Here is a 22,885-nt window from a genome sequence, read left to right as displayed (position 1 = left end):
GTCTCCTGGATACTACTGTTTTGCCTTCCTTTGACTGTGGATCCAATCACTGGCTCCTTCGTGCCAAGATACATCTTAATGTCCAGTTCTTCAAACGTGACACTCACCATCAAGCTCCAATCCGCCACCCTCAATACAACGAGACAGTTTTGGAACTGGCCATCAACAACTACCCATGGAAGATGATCAAGGACCCCACAAGAGACTACAGAGAGCTGGCCAAGGGACTCACCCACTGTGCAGAGAGAGCCATGAAGAACTTAGAACTAGAAGAAGGACGGCTGAATGCAAAAGCCAAGGAACTTCTGAAACATCAAGGAGAAACCAGAAGAGATCCAGCAGCCACACATTTGCAGAAGACTATCAAGGCCTGCTGCGTTTCCGTTAAATAATCAATTGCTGAGTACCAGAGGAAGAAACTCCTCTCAATTGCTGCTCAGCAAGGTAGTCTAAAACACTGTCAAAGAGACCTTATCGACCAACTACTTGTTACCACCTGCCTGAAGGACAGCACCGGAAGGCTGAGAACCACAAGAGCAGACATAGAATGCATCATGGTGAACTTCTACACAGAGCTATACTGATCCACTATGCCATCTCCCTGAAGCTCTTCACCTCAGCCCTTCAGTATGCCATGAACCAACATAATTGGGACCATTAGGGTCTGCTGATCAATGGAAAGAAGCTCTCAAACCTGCAGTTCACAGACGACATCGTGCATATCAGAAACAATACAATGGAGATGAATGAGATGCTGAATGAGCTGAATAACGTAGGCAAAGCTATCGGCTTGGAAATGAATATGAAGAAAACTCAGACGATGACCAACCAATGCTGCGACAATGGCAATGTGCAACTCTGTGGTGCCACCCTGGATAAAGTTGACAGCTACATCTACTTGGGACGTGAAGTGAACATGGCCAACAACCTAACAATTGAGATCGGGAGACGCAGGAAAGCTGTGTGGGCCACCGTGGGATCAATACGAGAAGTCACCAGTCAGATCCAGGATCCGCAGCTGAGAGCCCACCTGTTTGACTCCATAGTACTTCTGGCTTTTTGCTATGTCACAGAAGCATGGGCCGATAACATGACCATAGTTACTGCCATGTGAACCACCCACTGGGCATTTGAAAGATGCCTCCTCGGGATGAACCTCCAAAAACAATGGCAACATGGTCTCAGAAGTCAAGACCTCTGGCAAGAATCCAACATCCACGATCCACTCAAGTACATGGCTTTTGCAAAGCACAGATGGGCAGGACATGTCATCCGCAGAACAGATGACCGATGGAGCACCAGGATCACACACTGGATCCCGTATAATGTCAAAAGAACCCTTGGCCGACAGGCTACTCGCTGGTCAGTTACCTTTTCCAGGTCATTTAAACAATAGGACTGCTACACTGGACCACAGTCACACTAGACCAGGGGTGTCCAAACATTTTGGCAGGAGGGCCACATCATCTCTCTGACACTGTGTCTGGGGCCAGGGGAAAAAAGGATTAATTTACATTTAAAATTTGAATACATTTACATAAATGCATTTATTAGAGGTGGAACTTGTATGAATGAATGAAGGTCTTACAGTAGCTCATGGCCTATAATGACACAAAGCAAGGCCAGCCTTTCCTTCTCTACCACTGCTGCATCACAGATGTGAAACAGCAAGTAGTGGGGAGAGCCCTTGTCCCACAGCTCAGGTGAGAGGTCAAACAGTCGTCCTCATGCTGAGAGCAGTTGCTTTGGGCCAGCATGGGCTCCAGCAAGTCTCTGGAGGGCCAGAGACTCATTGGAGTCTGGGGGTTCCCCGAGGACCTGATTGGTAGCCCCCAAGGGCTGGGGCCCCCGGGCTGGGGTTTGGGCACCCCTGCACTAGACCAAAAAACATGGAGCGAGCATGGACCACACTGGAAAGATTGCCAGTGAGGATGGACCATCAATGTAACAATGTATGTAATTCTATATACAGTAGAACCTCTTTAAGTTGACCACCCAAGGGACTGGAGGAAATTGGTCAACATAGGGAGGTGGTCAACATATGGAAAAATGCATTTAAATATTATCATGTTTAGCTCCCAGGACAACAAATGCAAGGCCAAATTATTTAGATTGGATTTTTAAAAAGTTTTATTGCAAATATCAATGAGAATTGATCCTCTTGTGATGCTTACCATTTATATCATCTATCTCTCTATCAAGAGACAGAGAATACACAGCCCACAATCAGTGTTTAAAAAAACCCCTGAAAATTCATAAGCTTAAAAAATAATTGTAAGTTAAAAAAAAATACTTGATTTCATAGCAGACTGGCAGACCAATGCTATCCCTTGCCAGCCCATAGCATGTAGCATGTTACATAGCCCCAACAGCTTAAAAAAAAATATTATTTTTTTACTTAGGCTGCCTGGCCTCCACTGGGTCACCTCAGATTCACTAAATGCCAGAAGGTGTTTGATATGGTCCCTCACTAAAAGCTGTTGAGAAAACTCCAGAGTCAGGGAATAAGAGGACAGGTCCTCTCATGGATTGGGAACTGGTTGAAAACCAGGAAACAGAGAGTGGGTGTCAATGGGCAATTGACAAAAAAAGTGTAGAGAGATGGAAAGTGGCGTGCCTCAAGGATCTGTCCTGGGACTGGTGCTTTTCAACATCTTCATAAATGATCTGGAAAAGGCGATAAGCAGGGAGGTGGACAAGTTCGTGGATGACACTAAACTTTTCTGAGTGGTGAAGACCAGAAGGGATTGTGAAGTGCTCCAGAAGGATCTCTCCAAACCTTTCACATATGCGCTAGCAGGCGTAGGTGAGGGATTGTCGCGTGGCTTCTTGCTTTTCCAAGATGGGACAAACCAGACAAAACACAGGCCCACAGTATCGCGTTCAGTGGGCAACTTATGAAGGGTAAATTAATACTCTGTGCAATGGTCGAAGTGGTCAAGATACAACTTACGCAGGTGGTCAATATAGAGAGGTTTTTCTCCCATAGTGTATATGCAGTGTCTGTGAAAATTAGGTCAACTTAAGGAGGTGGTCATTATAGAGAGGTGGTCAACTTTGGAGGTTCTACTGTAATACAGTTTTAAACTTAATAAGTAATATTGTGCTTAAATTGGCCACATGATATCAATATATATGCGTTTTTAGCTTTTATTTTGTCCTATATTTTTCTTGCGAGTCCTACATTTGGGGTGCTTTGCCCTCTTTTGCAGTTATGCCATCTAGTCACCCTGGGTGAATAGTGTGGTGAAAAGAAACAGGGTCTTTTCAGTTGTGGCACCACACTTGTGGAAATGCCTTTCCAAAAAGACTTGCTTGGCACCTTCCTTTTGGTGCCAGGAGAAGATACTGATATTTGTCTCTAGGTTAAGTCTTTGTTGGTTTTTATGTTGGAACTTTTAAAGTCCATCACTGTTCTGTGTTTTTAAATGGTGCTTATGGTTGTGTCTTATCACATGCCACTCTCAGAGCTTTGTCTGTCTGAAATGTGGCTGCTGACAAATGATATAAATCAGTGGTTCTCAAACTTTTAGCAACGGGGACCCACTTTTTAGAATGAGAATCTGTCAGGACCCACTGGAAGTGATGTCAGGATGGAAGTGACATCATCAAGCAGGAAAGTTTTTAACAACATTAAGCTGCAATCCTACCCACACTAACCCAGCAATAAGTTCCATTGACTGTCATTGGTGAAAGCATATACATAGTAGCCTGTTCAAAGTGCAGTTGTAAATTTCCCCAAAAGCAGTCACCAACCATGGCAGCATCAAGTCTAATATATTAAAAAGAAATTATGTATTTATTTTATTTATTCACATTTTTATGCCACCTTCCTCCACAGAGCTCAGGGCGGTGTACACAGCGCTCCAACAACCCTCTTAGGTAGGTGAGGCCGAGAGGAAGTGACTGGCCAAGGTCACCCAGGAAGCTTCGTATGAATGGGCACCCACCTGAAATTGGCTCACGACCCACCTAGTGGGTCCTGACCCCTAGTTTAAGAAACCCTGATTATAAGTAAGTGCCTGAAAGTGCCTTGAGGGTTTATTTTTTGTCCTGGAGGAAGGGGGAGCTAGTGGCCTCCTGAGCCCGTGCTGCTCCTTCTGCGCCCTCCCCATCAGCCTCAGGGACAGTCCACACAGCAGCAGAACCAACCTGGGAAACTCCTCCGGGAAGGCCTCCGGCAGACGAGGAGTGCGATACCTCCTCCGAGACGGTAGGGCGGCGCTCTCCTTCTCCGAGCTCCTCTGCCGCGGCGAGCAGCGGGCGCTCTGGCACGGGAGAAACCGGCCGGGCAGGCGCGTCGTTCCCCGTGGTCGCTTCGCGGGAGGGCGATGGAGCGGCTTCCGGGAGCGCGAGGGCTACCCCTGGGCTCGGCCGATGGAAGCGCTGTCTCGGCCCCCGCCCTGGCCGCGGAGCAGCCGGCCTCGAAGCCCTGGTATGCGGGCACGCCGCAGCCGTCGGAGTCGGGCTGGGAAAGGCTCCGAGAGCTCTTCCAGCGAGAGTGAGTGCAGGAGGGAGTCCGCGAGAGCAGCGTGGCCCTGGGTCACGGCAAGCTCAAGAGTGCCTCTGGGCATGTGCAGAGTGACTCTAGGGACAAACCAACAGGGCACGGTTAGGATGTCCCTCAGCAAGCCTCAAGAGTGCCTCTGGGCATGTGCAGAGTGACTCTAGGGACAAGCCAACAGGGCACTGTTTGGTTGTCTTGCAGCAAGTCTTAAGAGTGCCTCTGGGCATGTGCAGAGAGACTTTAGGGACAACCGAATAGGGCACTGTTTGGTTGTCTTGCAGCAAGCCTCTGGGGATGTGCAGAGAGACTTTAGGAACAACCAAACATGGCGCTATTTGGTTGTCCCTAAAATCTCTCTGCACATGCCCAGAGGCACTCTTGAGGCTTGGCAGAGGCTTTACGTGAGTCTGGGCTCAGGTCCTGGAGCAGTATGGCTCCTGAAGTCATGGCTCAGGTTCAGTTTTTCTGTATTCCAGCTCTGTGCTGGACCAAAGGAAAGGACTGAGGAGCAAATGTCAAATGAGTCCTTCTTCAGCCTGCCCTACCTAGACCAGTGTTTCTCAACTTGTGGTACAAATATCACCTTTGGTACTTGAGGTGGTTTCTGGGGGTACACATGGGGTCTGTGGTCACCTGCTGCCCAGCAGTGAGACCAGCAACGCAACGTGACAAACAGCAGTAGGAGGCTTGGCTCAGAAGGAAGCACTCCAAAGTGTGCTGAGCCTCTCTCTTACTGGTTGGTGTTTGTTGCATTGCATCTGGCCTGGAAGTAACTGGCAATTGCTTAAATTGCAATTGCCAGTTACTTCTGGTGGTACTTCCAGTCGGTGGACCATACAGAGTGGTACACTGGAGGACAAACATTGAGAAACTGACCTAGACAGATCATGCCTTGTTCTTTCCTCCTGTAAGTGCGAGGGAAGGATTCTTTTTTGAAAGGGGTTGTATGTGAAGGTGGTTCTCTGGGAGGGGTGGCATTTGTCATATGCAGGCTCCTGAAGTATAAGATTCATGATGAGCTGCTGTAGGTCTTGAAAGGCTGATCCTGATTGGCATCTTTCAAGGAAACAACCTGGTTCAGTGATTACTGAACAAGAATCACAGCCTTTGCGATCAGAGCTTGTTTGCTCATGGTCTGTATTGATAATGTCACTTTAGCTCCCAGAGTCCTGAAGTCACCTTGTTTAAGCCGAACAGGTCTGGGTCTGAACGGCAGACTGTTTTAATACACTGTGTACACTGTCTAGAATTCTGTTGAAGAAAGCCAGAATTTAACAAATATATAGAAAATGTATAGTGGATGCTAGCTGGACTGTGGAGGTGGTGGTGTTGTGCAAGAGGGAAAAACTCATACAAATTTTTTTATGCTGGACAGTTCCTGAGGATGAATTTCTATGAGATGTTTTCTGTTGCAGTGAACAGAACAACTATCCTGAGGAAACGATGAATATCATCAAAGCAACGTTTTCAGGGGGCATTATTGGCATGGTCTATGGAGGTATACCTGGTTTTATATATGCCAAGAAACGCTATATTGAGCAGAGCGAAGGGGAGATTTACCACAACCGCCTGGATGCTGTGGTATGGATGCTGTGGTATGGTAGACCACACTTTGAATCTCTTCTAGAAAGCTTCTGGTCCAGTGCCTGAGCTGGAAACTCATTTGCTTGATGTTCTGTTTTTGTGAAAGAGCCGTCATAGATCATGCATTATGGGCAGTGCTTTCATAGTGCCCCAAATAGTACTTTTCACTGGAGACAGTTCACATAGTCAACTATGAGTCATCAAGTGCTGAAAAAATCAAGTACCTTACTGTAACAGGACACCAACCTACATGTGTGAACCAGCCCTTAATTTTGGCAAAATCGAAACTGGCTAAATTCTTTCCTGTCTGGGTGCCAAATCCACACCCATGTCAGTAAATGCAAATACCAGATGCAAGGGAGGGCATCAGGATGCGGGTCTCTTGTTGTCTTGTGTACTCTCTGAGGCATCAGGTGGGCCACTGAGATACAGGAAGCTGGACTAGATGGGCTTTGGCCTGATCCAGCAGGGCTCTTATAAAGGCACGAGTGGAATGCTGCATACATTAGTTTGCTTCAAAAAAGCAAACTAAAGTGTGAATATAGAGGTGCAGAGCTTTTCTAATAGGCATGCAACTAGGCATAAGATGGGTATTTTCTGCTTTTGCTGTTTTTTTGCTGTAACTCTATAGTGCATCTGACTAGGCTTCTTTTTTCATCAGTATTAGGGATTGGGCATACTTTGGTTATTTGGAAGCCTTTCTTAGGCTTACAGGTTGGTCCTCTTCATCCGCGGGTTTGTGATCCGCAGATTTGAATCACCACGGATTGCAAACCTGTGATGAAGGAAGACCAGAGGTCATGTCCAGGAGGCCCGCCAAAGCCTTCTGAAAGGCACTTCCAAGTTTTTGCTAGACTGGAAGTATGTTGTAGAAAGCTCCGGCAGGTTTTCTGAGGTGCAGGGAGGTTATGTGTGGCTCCCTGTGCCTTCAGAATGCCTGCAGACGCAACCGGAAGACATTTCGACAGTCATGTACAGAAGTCCTGTGAGGTCTGACAGCAGGTTTCATTATCAGCAGATTTCGGTATCCAGGAGGTGGTCTGGGAAAGGAACCCCTGTTAATATCATTGATAACCTGTATATGTGTAGTATGGCTCATAGTTATGGTATCACTGGAATAGTATAGATTACTGGAACTTTCCTGTATTTTTATATATTTTATCTATACAAATAAATATAGATATTTTACGTATATTTATATTTATAATTTTCTTTCTTTTTGTTCTTCATGCTTGTGTTATTTTGTGTTAATGTATTTTTTTTTCTTTTTCACTAAAATACAGAAATGTTAAAAAATGTCAGGGATGTTACATCTGGAATGTCATTTTGAATGTAATTAAAAACAGCTATTGTGGGCTGATAATGTCTTTAGAAGCTATACTCATTAAATTATCATTTTCTCAATAGCAATCTGCGCATCGTGCAGCCACTAGGGGCTTCATCCGCTATGGCTGGCGCTGGGGCTGGAGAGTTGCGACCTTTGTAGCAATATTCAAGTAAGTGTGCCTGCTGTTCATTCTGGGGGGTAATCCATGTACAGTCTCCCAAATATATGAAGAAAACAATGCTTGAATATTACTGTTGTCCTTTGCATGAGCTGTTGCTTACACAAGTGAGGCAGTTCAAATAATTTGATAGTTTAAATATAATCTGAGCTAATGTCTCTGGGCACAGCACCCTGTTCTGCAAACAACAATCCATTGTCATCACCACCACCATTACCCCCTTTTGAAGCTTTCTGCATCCAAAGTGACCTTTCCTGGCCTTCTCAAACTCACCACTGTTGGATAACATTTTGAGAACTGCAGTTGCTTCTTCACAGAATATTTGTAGTCTTTCTGTGACATCACGGCAGTCCTGCTAATGGGGATTTACTATGTGATGATTGAAAATCCTACAGTTTTTAAGGTACCAAAAGCACATTAGTTTTCACCAAGAATCTCCTTCAAATTTTAATATGGACTCTTTAGATTTATAACTAGAACTGTAATCCTATGACAGTTACCTGGCAGTAAGTTCAATTAAACTAAATGGGGTTTACTTCTGAGTAGATGTATATAGGATTGTACTATAGATAAGTTTTTGTCTTGTGTTTTTAGTACAGCCTTTCTTATATTACTGTATTTTTAATGCGATAAGCTGCTATGAGAGTCCCAGTGTTGGCGGTGGGGAGAAAGGAAAAGCAGGATATAAATATTTTAAAATAAATATTAGTATGTTTACAACTATGTCCTTTATAGTTGTTACTAAGGTAGCAGTGTTGGTATGCAAACTCTAGTACTGGTTTTGTATTTTTGAGATGCAGCAACTTCTTTCCCTAAAACCCAGAAGTTCCTTTAGTCCAGGGGTGCTCAATAGGTGGATCGCGATCTACCGGTAGATCGCAAGGCACAATGAGTAGATCGCGGAGCCCTGTCTCTCCAAACTGTTAATATGTCAGTTTCGTCTAGTGACTAGACGAAACTGACATATTTAGCTAAACTGACACTGAAACTGACACTTTAGCTGCTCTTCAGGCATGCAGCAACAAAACTGACGAAACTGACTAGACTCCAGCAGGGGCTCCGTATATTAAAGGGGGTGTCTGTCAGACGCTTCCTTCCCCCCTGGTAGTTCTCCGGGCCTTGCTGGGTTTCAAAGTAGCTCTCGAGCCAAAAAAGTGTGAGCGCCCCTGCTTTAGTCTATTTTTTATTTTAACTGGCAATATTTACCTCCATAATTAAAATCTGTGTGTAGAAAACTCCATGTTCCGAGTTCATGGAAGCCAATTCTTGTTTTGTACCTGACACTTTTTTTTACATATTGGGTTGGTTCAGACAATACCCCAATTGGCCACCTCAGTCACATTGGAAAGAGTGTGGGTGTGCATGTCTCCACCTGATCTGGTGCTCCTGACATAACCTGTTAGGGTGTGTATGTGGTTCTTCTAAAAAACCCCTAGCACATGGCTTAAATACTACTGCCACAACTCCCCTTGCATGATTAGGTGACAGCAGGTGGTGGGACAGCATGTATATCCACTGCCTTTCCCACACAATTAAATGGATGGCTTGCAGTATCATCCGGATCAGCCCTTAGAGAACCTCCATGTTAAGGAAAGCATATATGCTGTCACTTATGAAGTATTGTACATGTTTTTGTTTTGCCAGGAATACATGAATTGGGAGGTGTCTATGTTTTTTTGTACATCATGTATGAACTGTGTCATGTATGAAACAGCCCTTGTTATTCAAACACTGTTGCCATGTTTTCCCATCTGAGATGATGCAAATGTTTCTCGCTAGGATTTGCATGCCAGCATTTGACCTTTGCAAAATCATAATTATTTTTCCTCCAGTTGCCCACTTTTCTTGCTAAAGCTTGTTTTTGTTCCCTTTTCTGATAGCACAGTGAGTACTGGCCTGTCTGCATACCGTGATAAAAATACCCTCAGTCACTTCATTGTTGCAGGAGGTGAGACACTTTCATTTTGAATGCTCATTTTGTGTGAAACTGGAAATGTACTATGAGTTGCAACTTTAGGATTTTACTGCTTGCTCTATCAGGCTTCACTTTTTTGAGTTTGTTTATATCTATTCAGGTGCACCATAATATTTTTGTTTGCTTGAAATAGAAAATCAATACATTTCGTAACCTGGGTAAATCTTTTGAGTTTGGCATCTCTGTCCTAATTACATTTACTGCATCCTGCTGATTTCAGGGAAATTTATTTCTAAATGTGTGTGTTTGTGATCAAAGCATTAATATTGTGTAGTCTGTCATGGTTTAGGTGAATGGTTCTTAAAGGATTATGAAATTGGAGGATTACTAAATAACCCGGACTTGGTAAATATGAGGGGAAATTGGAAACTTAGCGAAAGAGGAAGGATATTCTTTCTTCCTTTAATTGTCAGATTTTGCTATTTAACTAATCTTCAGAGAAACCATTTTTATGTTTGATCTGAAAATACCATAAATGATCCTGATTTGTATTTATATAAGGGAAGGAGTTTAAGTCTTATAATTAGAAACACATTGAAAAAAAATTTCACCTTAAATTTTCTGTCAGTGCATACTGATTGATGTTAAATTGCTATAGACCTTCACCATGGAACCTCATCTAGAAAAGGCTTAATAGTCGATAAAGTACACAGTTCATCAAGGACTCCTGTATTATATTCAATATCAGTTGGATGTGCATGGAAGTGCCTTGTAAACATCACTGAAATGAAAGGAAGTTGCACTCAAAGAAACATTTGGATAAACGGTCCACATTACCTTGTACAGCAGATAGCAGTTAGAGGTGAAGCAGCTCTTACAGATTCTGTTTTTATGCTTTTCCCAACTGTGTTGCTTTTAAAAACAAAAATATATTTTTATAAACTTATTGTAAAGTTATTATGTCAGTGTCCAAGGCATGATCTAAATAACTACTTTGCTGCTTTTCTGGGCATTTAGGAAAATAAGAAGAGGAATCTTAGGATGTTAGGGGAGGCTTTTTTTCCTCCTCAAACTTGACCAATTTAAAGGATTCCTGTACCTTGTTGAAACTAGTTGTAGTTTCTAGTCAGGTCATGTTCCCAGCTTATGTGTGGTCCCAGTTCTCAAAATGAAGGAATCTTGATAAAGAAGGGAACACTGACTTGCTTGATTTCTGGATGTGTGACAGGCACCTGCTTTTTTTTTTTTTTTTTTTTTTTTTTTTTTTTGCTGCATGTACATGCAAGAAGGATATCCAGGTCATGCTGCAGTTTGACTTGCAATAGAAGAACAAGTGACAAATGACTGATAGTCTTTTGCCATTCGTATATTATTATTTGTACTACCTAGTTCTTATAGGCAAAAACATATAGATTTTTTAAAAGTTGTCTCGACTTGACATATCGACCATTCAGATAGGAGGCAGCTTTACATATCATGTTTGCTACAGGGACTGCAGATATTACAGGGATGGTTCCCACAAAAGATGTGTATACAGGCATGCATGACCTCCACGCTACTTTTAATTGCTGCAGGAACTTTTAATTGACCTCCACGCTACTTTTAATTGCTGTTTCTGATGTGAATAGTAATATTTAGAGCTGCCTTTAGTTGAATTTGGTGCAGTTGAATTTGTGCAGATATCTCATGCCATGAAGCAGGGAGGCAGCAGGACTAAGAGCAGCACTGTCTATGTATTGTGACTGAGACATCTTGGAAACCTCCTTTCATGGTCTGATTTTATTTTCAGCTTGTACAGGAGGCTTGTTCAGAATGCACTTGGGCTTGGGAAGTTTGACCGGAGGCAGCATTTTTGGAGCCTTGTTGGGGTAAGTTGTTGACTCATGTACATGCACATATACCTGCATCAGTGATCAAAGTCAGAGTTGCCACCTTTTATCTGGTATGATGAGTTTTGGGTTTCATCTGAAGTCGTGGCAGAATCTTAAAGAAAAGATCTCTCTTTAGCCTCAGATCTCTTCTTTCCTCCTTGTTTGTAGGGGTTAATAGCTATATTTCTACCTTCAGCTCTCTGTATGACTTTGTGTCACCTTATAATTCAGTTATTTTAACACTAATATAGAACTGTTAATTTGGGAGGATGCATTGGCCTTTTGTTTCTAGTCAGCTTTTCAGCCTAGCATACTGTTGGCGGTAAACTAAAGGCTTAGAAGTGGAAGGTTTAGCATCTACAGTTTAAAGGAAAGTATTACAAAATGTTGGCTTAGCAAATGGTTCTCTCTAATGGTGAGAATTTGGCAATAGAATCAAAGAGTTCTGGATTCCTTTTCCAGACCTAGGACAGTTTCTTCACCTGTAACGCATTCTTGATTTTGATGTACATTTAATGGATGGTAAATGTTTTTTGAATTTAGTATATTCAGGAGAAAGGGAATATTTTTTACTGTTTATGGTTGACTGAGTGTTCATAAACTTAAGCTCCATTTTGTAATTGCTTTTTAAAGAGAAATTGATTAGTTTAGAGTAAATTCAAGATTTAGCAGAGGTAGTACATTTGTGATGATGTGACTTCCCCTTATTATTCCTAATTGCTATCACTATTAAAGTGCTCTAAAGGGCTTCTCTGACTTCCTGTGTCATCTTCCTTCAGTGTCCCTGCAGGAGGGTTACTGATGGCAATGCAAAATCTTGCTGGTGAAACTGTAATTGAGAGGAGAAAACGGGAACGAAGAGAACTGTATGAACAGAACTTGGCAGCATGGTAAGGAGCTGAAGCTGTTCTGTTTTGTTACCATAGGCACTTAGCCAGGATGAATTTCATCTATCATTTTCTTAGACCAGTTTCTTGTAAACATAAAACTACTGAATCTCAGTCTGTTCATCTCCAGGAAAGGCACACAGTGATCCATGCTCTTCTTGTGATGTGACTCTTTGTGTGTTCATGCTAGAAGGACCTTTTTGACATTGGCTGTAATGTCCTTTTGTTCAGTTTTGAATTAGCATTCTGGTTCTGTATGTTCTGGAGCCATCCAGTATCTCTTGCTGTAATTATTGGATTAGAGAGACAGATTCCAGAGCTATTTTAGTCTATTGAGTCTTATGGCTTCATAAGTATATTGCAACATGAGCATTTGTGGAACATTTTTCATCAGATGAATGTGTAGAAAAGGTTGAGGATACTGCATATCTTTTATATTCTTATATATTTCTGTCTCCATTTACATACATTTATATAGCACAATAGAATGTTCAAAGTGTTTCTTACATATACAGTATGAGATTTAAAACAAAGAAACCCTTTCTGATAGCAGACATATATTATGTAACCCCATCGGTTCAAGTCACAGGACCTTTTATTCTCAAGGGTCCATTCAGCTCAAATATCATACATGGGATAGTTATCCTTTGTAGTAAAGTGATCATTCTGTGTGTGTTCAAACCAAGAGATACAGCATCAAGTGTTAATGAGCACCTCACATTCTGTCCAGTCCCTAAACCGCTATGGCAGTGATTCTCAAACTGGTGGGTCGCGACCCACTAGGGAACCAGAAGAAGTCCATTCCCCCTTAAGGGGAGAGGCCAGGAAATTGGCAGCAACATGACTGCACTGTTGCCGGGTAAGAAAGGGGTTTTTAAACTTACCTGGAGGTCACTATGGCTCTTCAGAGGATCCGGGGAGCCTGCAAACCCCTCTGCAGGCCTCCATGTGCCTCCAAAATACTGTAAAAAGTCAAAAACAAAAAACACAGCTTCCAGTTTCATAAAAACCGGAAGTGGTTTTTTTAAAACTAGAAATGTGGGAAGGGTTGAAGAGGGGGTCACAGACTCCCCGGACCCTCTGAGAGCTTAGCAACCCCCAGGCAATTTTAAAAATTCCTCTCCTACCCAGCAGCAGCATGATGGTGGTGATCGCATTGCTGCCTCTTCCCCCGCAAACTGTTTCCCTGGTTAGAATGGCTTACTTGGAATGCTTCTCTGGTGTTTCATGGTTAGAGGCAGGCAGTCTAAAACCGTTTTATTTTTTCATGGATGGCAGTGTTATCCAAAAAAGGGGAGGATGAAAGAGGTGTTATAGTGGTGTTATGTGTTTTTAATCCAAATTAATATTTTAATCAATTTTAAAGCATTTTTATCAAGTGTAATTACTGTCACAAAGGTTTTTATGCCTGTGGCCATCAGCAGGCATAGCTACAGGAATAAAACACATCTCTCTCTCTCTCTCTCTCTCTCTCTCTCTCTCACACACACACACACACACACACTCACACTCACACTCACACTCACTCACACACACACACAAATCTATGGATAAATAAGTTGCACCTGTACACCAAGGCACGGTTGCCTACTCATAAGTAAATACACACTGTAGCTCAGTTTCACTTTCCATAGGGCTCCATGCATATTCCTTGACTGCTTGTGAGCATGAAGACTCTATAGCCAGAGCTGTAGCAACAGAGATCCAAAGGAATTCAGGGCTTAGAAACGCAGTCAGAAGCACTCAGGACAATCCGCAGATGCTCCGCAGCCACTTTAATAGGTTCGTGTTGGTGTTATTTTGTTAATCGAGCAAGGCATTGCGTTTCTCGTTTTATAAGCCCAATTTCATGTAATAGCGGTGTTGTTTGGTTTTTACTATTTTAGACTGCTTCTATTTATGGTTCATCTTTCCATAACAGGAAGGAACAACTCCAACAATGTCTAGATTTACCCTAAAAATGCTGAAATGGTGCCCTGGTCCAAACTACAGTAATTGCTCCTTATATGGACAACTTCTGGCTCCAGATTATACTGTATTTATTTATTGACCAAAGGCAAGAAGTCTGAGTTCAGCTCCTTTAACATCTCTTTGGCCATGGCCAGGTAGAAGGTGTTGATCAGTGGACAAATGTAAGCCACACTCAGCAGGGTGCTGGCCATTTCCAGCCTGGCTCTTTGTTTAGCCAGGTCTGGGCCAGACTTTGGTGTTCCCAGTACACATATCAGCTGTGTTAGTCCTGTGGACATGCAGGTTATAGGGGTTAAGATGGCAAAGATGCACAATACTGACACATCCCAGCCAGCATCATATTACACACCATGAAGGCTTTCTGTGCGGTTTGAGCATTTTCCGGTCACACTGGCAAACAGCCATGTGTAAGAGGTTTTATCTTTCCACAGTGGGATTTATATCACTAATGACTTCAGATTCCATTAATGGTCTTATTTTTATTTTTTCCCAAAACGTTTAACTGTGTTTGTGTGTTTGCTTTAGGAGGATCAACCTTGGCATCACTGAGAGCATCTCAGAAGAGACAGATGAGGCCCTTCAGGAAGGAGTTGGGGAGAGAGCTGCTGGAAAGATCCAAAAATGACTAAATCTTTTTCCAAGTCCTGATTGATGGGTTAATAAGAACTGTGTTGGTGCCACTAACTGGACTTTTGGCCAGTAACTAATTCTTGGTTGAACTTCTCTTCAGGCCAAGAGCACAACAAACTCTCCCAAGAAGAGCTTCTTTGGGTTAGTCAAATTCACCTCAGAAAATGGAAAGTAATCTTCAGATGGTGCCTAGTTCCTTGTTGGAGTATAAAATGTGGGAAGGCTTCTCTGGACGGATTGATTGAGTAAAATATGTAGATAAAAGTCAAATGTACAAAATTCTCTTGTGCTGTGGTAAATGATGAAGTGGCTTTATTGAAGGGGTTTTTGGAGATGACTAAGAGGTTTTTTGAATATGGTAACTTCTAAAAGAGTAAAGGATCACAAAAATAATTGAGACTCCGGTATTAGAGATGATTTTCATACCTATAATAATAATTTTGGATACACTGTATCCGTATTCATTGTATATGAATATGGATATATTCCTCCTTCCTCATATTGCAGAATAAGAGAATCTCTTGCAATAAATTAAGATCACTGTTCAACATTGATGGGCAGTCCAATCTAAACTGTGCTGGCACTGTATTCAACACGAATTAGGAGATGACTGGAGTCTCCTCAGGGTAAGGGAATGTTTTCCTCTTTACCCTAACGCCCCAGTCTGCCCAGTGTAGCTACTCGGAACTCCACCAGCTGTTTAGCTGGTGAAAGACTGAGCAGCTTGATGTAATGCTGGACGACCCTGGAAGGGGCTTAGGATATGGCAAGGGCTATAGATTTTAGGATGGGGGTCCCAGTTAATAAACATGGGGTAGGATTGGAGCCTGCAGAATATTGGATCTCTTTGCTTCCTGTTCCCAGCTTGACTGCCTATAAATTTCAAACCCACACAGCCTCAAGATACAAAAGTCTGAACTAGGGCACAGTTAATAGTAATTTGCAGTATTACTAGACATATAGCATGTGCACTAACCAGAGTAGATTTCTGTGAAATGATGGATTTGGTACAATAAAAGTCTTTTAGCAATTGTCTTGTGAAGTACTTAGCTCTGCCTATTTGTGTACTTGCCACCATTCAACCTTTTTACTAGAATACAGTAGAAATGTCAAAGGTGCAGAAGAGAGCAACCAAAATGATTACTAGGCTGGGGCACCTCCCTTATGAGGAAAGGCTACAGCGTTTGGGGCTCTTCAGTCTAGAAAAGAGGCGCCTGAGGGGGACATGACTGAGACATACAAAACTATGCAGGGGATGGATAGAATGGATAGAGACACACTCTTTTCCCTCTCATATAACCAGAACCAGGGGACATCCACTAAAATTGAGTGTTGGGAGAGTTAGAACAGACCGAAGAAAATATTTCTTTACCCAGCGTGTAATTAATTAGTCTGTGAAACTACTTGCCACGGAAAATGGTGATAGCATCTCACCTAGATGCCTTTAAGAGGGAATTGGACAAACTTCTGAAGGAAAATTCCATCATGGGTTACAAGTCATGATAGGTATGTGAAACCTCCTGATTTTAGAAGTTGGCTACCTCAGAAGCCAGATGCAAGGGAGGGCACCAGGACGCAGGTTATTTCTTGTCTTGTGTGCTCCCTGAAGTATTTGGTGAGCCACTGAAATACAGGAAGCTGGACTAGATGGGCCTTTGGCCTGATCCACTGGGGTTCTTATATTCTTATGTCATGCAATATTTGTTCTTAGCAGCACTGCAATAGCCACTATACTTGTAGTAGCCTTTTTTTCTTCTTCCTTTCCATGCTTGTGGTAAACTTGATCAGTGCTTATATTTCAGCTCGTGCGACAAAGAGATGTGTAAAATTAAGGCTTGCATGTATGATGAGTGATTCAGGTTGCCACAAGTGAGTGAGTTGCCACAAGTATACTTAGGGAGGAAAGCAACACCACCACTGTGATTGTGGTTTGTCAATTGACCCTTAGAGAATTGTGGCTACTGAACTTCTAAACTTTCATCATGTTTTAGCCCACTTTATTTTGCTCTCAGGAAAATGAGAATACAAGACTATATACAAGGAAGGAAACATGAATTCAAAATAAAACTGTTAAATTGCAAGCAGTTCGGTTACAACTTAAAATTAGGAATTAAACAGAAAAGTCTTATGAAGACTAATTTTTGTTCATTTCACTGAAAAGCAAGAACAGGCATAAACATGTTTTACACTTTCTAAAAAATACATAATCAAAACATAACTTTCCTTCATAGTTCTGTCTATATAAAAACATATTTTTTTAAAATAGCTGCAGCCTTAACCTGAAGACAACATAAAGATTCTAAGGTGATCTGCCAGAAAATGCTAATGCTAAAGGATAGTCTGTTTCAGTATAACAGTTTTTATGCATGAGTGCAGTTTAAGTCGAAAAGCACAATGTGAAAATGGGGGCATAGCTTTAGAATATTTTGCCCAGAAGAAAAATGCATTTCCTTGGAGGTTTGCAAGAAAACTCAGGACTGCTTCAAACATATAGGAGTGAGAAACAGTTCCTATTAGGAGATCTCATGGAGGGGGCAGCACATTAATTAGCAGCACACACATCCCACAAGAACATTTCAACATTAAAAATTGCCACCTCAAAGGTGGAAATTTTTATATGGGAGTGGGATTTGTGTGTGATATCTTCAAACTAGGAACTTTCTCATCTTCCTGCTGCAAGAAATCAGAGGTGGTGTAGTGTTGCATGATTCAGTTTGTGCTACCTATATTTCTCAGTGGAATTGATACCCTCTCCCTCTCCTCGCTTAGTGGAAGAATAGCAACAGCTTAAAACCTACTTACCTGATCCTTTATCCAACCTTTGAATTTATTTCTATGGTCAGTGAGTGGAGTACAGTGAGATATGAATGCAGTTCTGTGTGTGCTTAACTTGAAGTTCCACTATAGTCAACAAGACTGACACCCAGGTAAGTGTGAATAGGACTACAGCCTTAAAGAATGTAATGAATCATTAACTCCTGGCTCTAGTCTCCACTCTTTCCCCTGAGTTGTGTGAAGGCATAAAGAATAGCAGGGTTCTTTTCTGTATCCATTCCTCAGTCCTGGTAAAGCATTCCCTAAGCTATAGGAATTTTCTACAGTAATTTCTCAATTGACGAGAGTAAATGAGGATGGATTAGTGAGATGCTCTTGAAACTTAGTTTTCTGTAGACTGGAGTTGGTATTTCATGATGATTGTAAAAATGTCAACATTGTTGGTTAAGATAATCTAAAAGGCAAATAAATAGCACTTAATGGAGAGTGGAATACCAGTGTTGGAGTGCTCATGTGGCAGGCAGCAGAAACAGAAAGAGGCTTAAGTTCCTGTTCCAGTGCAGCTTCCAATTCCGAATCCATTCATAATTCTGAACATGAGACCAGAGTGTCAGCCAATATGTGGCAAAATGTGCATGTTCTATGAACACTTAAGGGAAGTCAAATGTGAGAATTACTGAATCTCTTGAACAATTTAAAACTTCCTTTGGTTTATCTCCATTGTCTATTTGGGGTTTTTTTGGCAGCCCAATTTAATTAATCCTTAGACTATCATTTAGCATTTTCTCTTTCCAGTGTCTGCAGTGCAAGTATTCTGCTTCATCTAGAGCAGGGGTCTCCAAACCCCAGCCCAGGAGCCAGATGGAGCCCGTGGCCAGCCTCTTGTTCTGAAAGCCACTGTTCCACTCAACTGAACATGACCAGAGCTGTGCTCTGATTGCATCTGGAGGGTGTTCTGAGGGCCGGAAAGGCTGAGTGAACGAGCCCACTCATTCATTTATTCATTCATCTAAGTTCATCTCTAATTTATATATTTAAATTTTATATTTAAATTTTTTTCCGGCCTTCTGCGCTGCACCAGATATTTCATGTGGCCCTCTGCCCAAAACGTTTGGAGACCCCTGATCTAGAGGGCACAGTTCACCACAGTTGTGTGTGCTTATCCTCACTGCAATCCTGTCATACACACACCCACTATTAGAGCTCATTAGAGAATGACTAGTGACTATCAAAAACACATGGCCAATGAGGAAGCAGTATTTGCCACCTATATACATGCCCTGATAGGCCTTAGCAAAAGGATTAATAAAACTACAAGGTATATTTTCTTTCAGTGTTTTTAACTAAAGGGAATAAATGTGCAATTTCAGGTAAAAGTCAGGTAACTTTCCACAAGTAGGAACCGCTTTCCTTACATAGCAGGCAATAATACTGTTCCTTGGATATGTCCTATCCAACGTCAGACCCATCTTCTACTGTTGCCAACTTCATGGAATGGCTACGAGTGATGAGAAAATCACTACACTAAATATACCTCTTACTGAGGACTTCCTTACAAAGAGATTGAGGGCTAGTTCAGCAAAGATTTAAGGTAGCTTTCGAGTAATTGTAGAGCTCCAGAAACTACACAGTCTTTCATGTTGTTGCTAGTAGCTTCATCACTTCTTCATGACAATACAGCTTATACAGGTGAGCTTACAACCATGATTTAATTCCTGTTTGAGCCCCCCTTTTCTGTCCAGTTGAAAATCGTTCCTTCAGATTCTGTCAAAAAATGAGTCTGAGGAGCAACCGTTGGGGCCCAACATGAGACCTGGGGACACAAAAAGATGGGGTGAAATTCACATGCATAAAGACATTTGCAGGAGATCTATTTTCCTAATGGCTTCTGTGTGGGGCATGGGCTACACACGGAGCAGAATGAGAAGGTAGAATCCAGAGGCAGTAGAGTTGATGGCACTGCTTCAGACAGCAGGTGTGGAATACCAGGTCTGAATGCTCTTCTAATTAGAACATTCCCTGGAGTTGTTTTTTTTTCAAAAGCAAAAACACATTTAAAAGCACCTTGTGGAGATAGGTGCCTACTGACCATTTGAGACTTTGCTTCTTGTTTTGCCGTTTTTCTACTTTTGGGGAGTTCTTTCCCACAGAGCATTCAAAAATGTGATTTACCACCACCCACAGTCTGAAGTGGTACAATCCACGTTATGCCTCATAACTTTATAGTAGACTGCCGCTACTAAGTTGGGAGACCAGCACAGAAGAGAGAGGCTTCTCTTTCCCCTAATGCCGGTGTTCTGCTGAAAATTTCTCCATCCTTGCACTCAGCTCTCCTGGAAGAAAGGTAGGTATGTCTCTGAAGAGTAACATGCTCAGCTATTCAGAATCCAGGATCACAAAAGTTGGACAGGGCCTCATCTAGACCAATCCCTGCTCAATGCAGAACCTAAAGCAAAAATCAACAGATTGTCCAGCCTCTGCTTGACGCCCTCCATTATGAAGACTCCACCTTCAAGTAGGATAGCCCAGGTAATTGACTCCACTGTTGAACTGCTTTTGCTGTTAGGATGTTTATCCTAAAAGTTCAACCAATACCATCCTTCTGTGCCATGAACCCATGAGATGTAGTCCTACCCACTGGGGCAGCAGAGAACAATTCTTTGCCTGCTTTTGTGTTGCATTCTTTCAAGCATTTAAAGAGTGCGATTGTGAACCCTTTCATCTTCCCCAGGTTGAACATACCCATTATTTCAACCTTTTCTTATAGGGCTTGGTTTCCAGTGACTGCTTCTGATGTCCCATTGGACTGCTGTAATATCATTTCATTTGTCACCACAGGTTGCAGAGAACAGCTGTGATCAGAAGATCTCTGATGTTGGCAGACTAGTGTAAAGAAAAATTCCTTTTAAAGTTTGAAACATTCAACAAACTGAGCAAACCATATGCTTTTGATATTTGCAAATACAGCTGAGAAAAGGTGTTCAGGATAAGAGGACAGCTGTCAGGCAGCTGTCAGGTGAACAGGCAGCCAGTTAGCTTTCTAATTTATTATATTCCAAATCCATATTTTGGTCATTTTCCGTTTGGTTGGTATTGTGTTGAACATGGCTTGATTCTGGTCAGCTTAACTGTACCATTTTTTTCTACCACTCAGAAACTGGACGTCAATACAGACAAGAAAGAATTGCAGTAATGTGTTCATTAGAACGGCTGCTTTCAGTGGTTGAGCAGCTGACCTCTGCATTAGCTGGAACTTTTGAACCTTCCAATTTGATGCTGATCTTAAGAAAATTCGGCCACAGGAAGTCAGGAACAAGTCAGATTACAAGAATACAGAACCAAATAAGTTACCCTTCATAAGCACCAGTATTTAATGCATCAAATCAGTCACAAATATTGGGAAAGATGTTGTTTGAATGTCATTGAAATTGATTATTTCTACTATCCAGGCTCATGCTTTGCTTGTGCTATATAGTATATTTTTCTTACTAACACAGCTCCTAGTAGTGGACAAAATGAACAAGTCATTTGTACCTGAACAACCCAATTATGTGATCCTGGTTTTTAAAACACAACACAAAAACAAGATTGATGCAAATGAGAAGACTATTTGGTTTCAGAAATTGTGGTTACCACTCTCTGTATGCTTTGACTTGATACTGTGAAAACCAGAGGCTGTGCCTTCTTGACTCCAGATGCAGAAATCACCTGTTGCTAGAATTCCTGTTAACCACTGAGTTGGTAGCCTGAGGACACCAGGCCAACATTGACATCAAAAGCATAATTCCCTTGGAGGTGTTTTGAACTGGTGATTATGCTAAGGACAAAACAAACTCACTCCCCCTTTTAAGGCAGGTTTCATTTTCAGACTTGCGTGTTGGAGTGTGAGTGGGGGACTTTCTACTCTTTTGTTTACTTTGTGACATATAAGACAGGGAAGTTGGAGAATTCCCAGAAGTACAGAGGAGACTTTCTACATAGCTTGTGGCTTTATGCCCTTCTATGATGGAGCTGAACTACACAACCAGAGACCATTTTCTTAACTTTTTCTCAGAGCATTCGCATATCACAGTGAATGTTCCTTAAAAAAAATATATGATCCAGTACTATGGCTTGTGCTGAATGGTGGGGTTCATTCATCTAACACCCCCTTATCATAAAACCCACCTTAATCTGACCATGAGTTAAACTGAGCAATATGTTTGCAATATATTGGGATATTAAAATATTACTAAAAGGAAAAGAGTTTCTTTGAGCAAGTAACAACTACATTTCCCTTCTCATTAAGGATAATACATGGTGTAAGGCAGTGATTTTCAACCCTTTTCATCTCAGGGCACACTGACAAGGTGCTAAAATGGTCCAGGCACACATCCGCTTTTTGATAATTGACAAGGTCCACCATTCTGCGGGTGGGGGTTGCTAACATCCCCCAATGGCCCTAATTATAGATGACCCTCCCCAAAATTCCCAAGGCACACCTGCAACCATTCGCAGCACTCCAGTGTGCCATGGCACACTGGTTGAAAATGGTTGGTGTAAGGAGACACACATATTTAGGTACAATTTGGAGTGGAAAAGGACTAAGCTTGTCTGATTGTCCTCCCCCCCCCCCATTTTTTAAAAAATAAATTTCTGCTGAACTATGTGTGGTTCTTCCTAGTTGCATGTACTAAGTAGTCTGACCCTGAGATAACCCTATCAAGGTCCCCAATCTGAGATTCAGGCTAGTGTTTCCACACAGGAAGCCTGGGTCAAAGAACTCTGGGCACAGAATGCCACCCATTTTCAAAAACAGCAGTTGGTCTTCTTCCTCCAAGCCCCATCGCCCATCTCACAAGAGGAAAGAAAAAAAAAAAAAGACTAAGGTCCATGACGACGTAAAAATTTCATTGTGGCCTGTGAGGACATCTTTTGAAAAAAGAAAATCCAGGCCTGCATTCCTCTATGACTCAAATTCTTACATGTCCTCTCAGTTGATCTGTAGTCATTATAACTCACTAAAATGACTTGGAAACGAATTTTGTCTAATCTGAGGGTTAACCTCTAATATTCTCTTCTTCTTTACAAGTCAGTCAGCACAAAAATAGCATATTTTCCCAGGTATCAGAGAAGCTTTTTTCTCTGGTGTAGGCTAAGGTCTGTATCATCTATACAGACATGCAGAATAATGCAGTAACAGCAGGGTATACTCCATGGAGATATAGCTTTCAAGGAGGGCCCAACAGCATCTGAAAATC

At 42.1% G+C, this 22,885-nt stretch overlaps 1 protein-coding gene across 1 annotated transcript; it reads left to right on the top strand.

The window, feature by feature from the left end:
* Positions 1–4,283: 4,283 nt before the first annotated feature.
* On the top strand, positions 4,284–15,900 carry TIMMDC1 (translocase of inner mitochondrial membrane domain containing 1). The gene is made up of 7 exons (XM_066620761.1): positions 4,284–4,501; positions 5,923–6,088; positions 7,499–7,587; positions 9,477–9,544; positions 11,301–11,379; positions 12,162–12,272; positions 14,766–15,900. The coding sequence occupies exons 1-7, from the start codon at positions 4,332–4,334 to the stop codon at positions 14,863–14,865; spliced, it is 783 nt and encodes a 260-aa protein (XP_066476858.1). The 5' UTR covers positions 4,284–4,331; the 3' UTR covers positions 14,866–15,900.
* The last annotated feature ends 6,985 nt before the right edge of the window (positions 15,901–22,885 follow it).

Source organism: Tiliqua scincoides, chromosome 3 (assembly GCF_035046505.1).
Source record: "Tiliqua scincoides isolate rTilSci1 chromosome 3, rTilSci1.hap2, whole genome shotgun sequence".
NCBI lineage: Eukaryota > Metazoa > Chordata > Lepidosauria > Squamata > Scincidae > Tiliqua > Tiliqua scincoides.
This window is presented reverse-complemented; position numbering and strand designations above follow the sequence as displayed.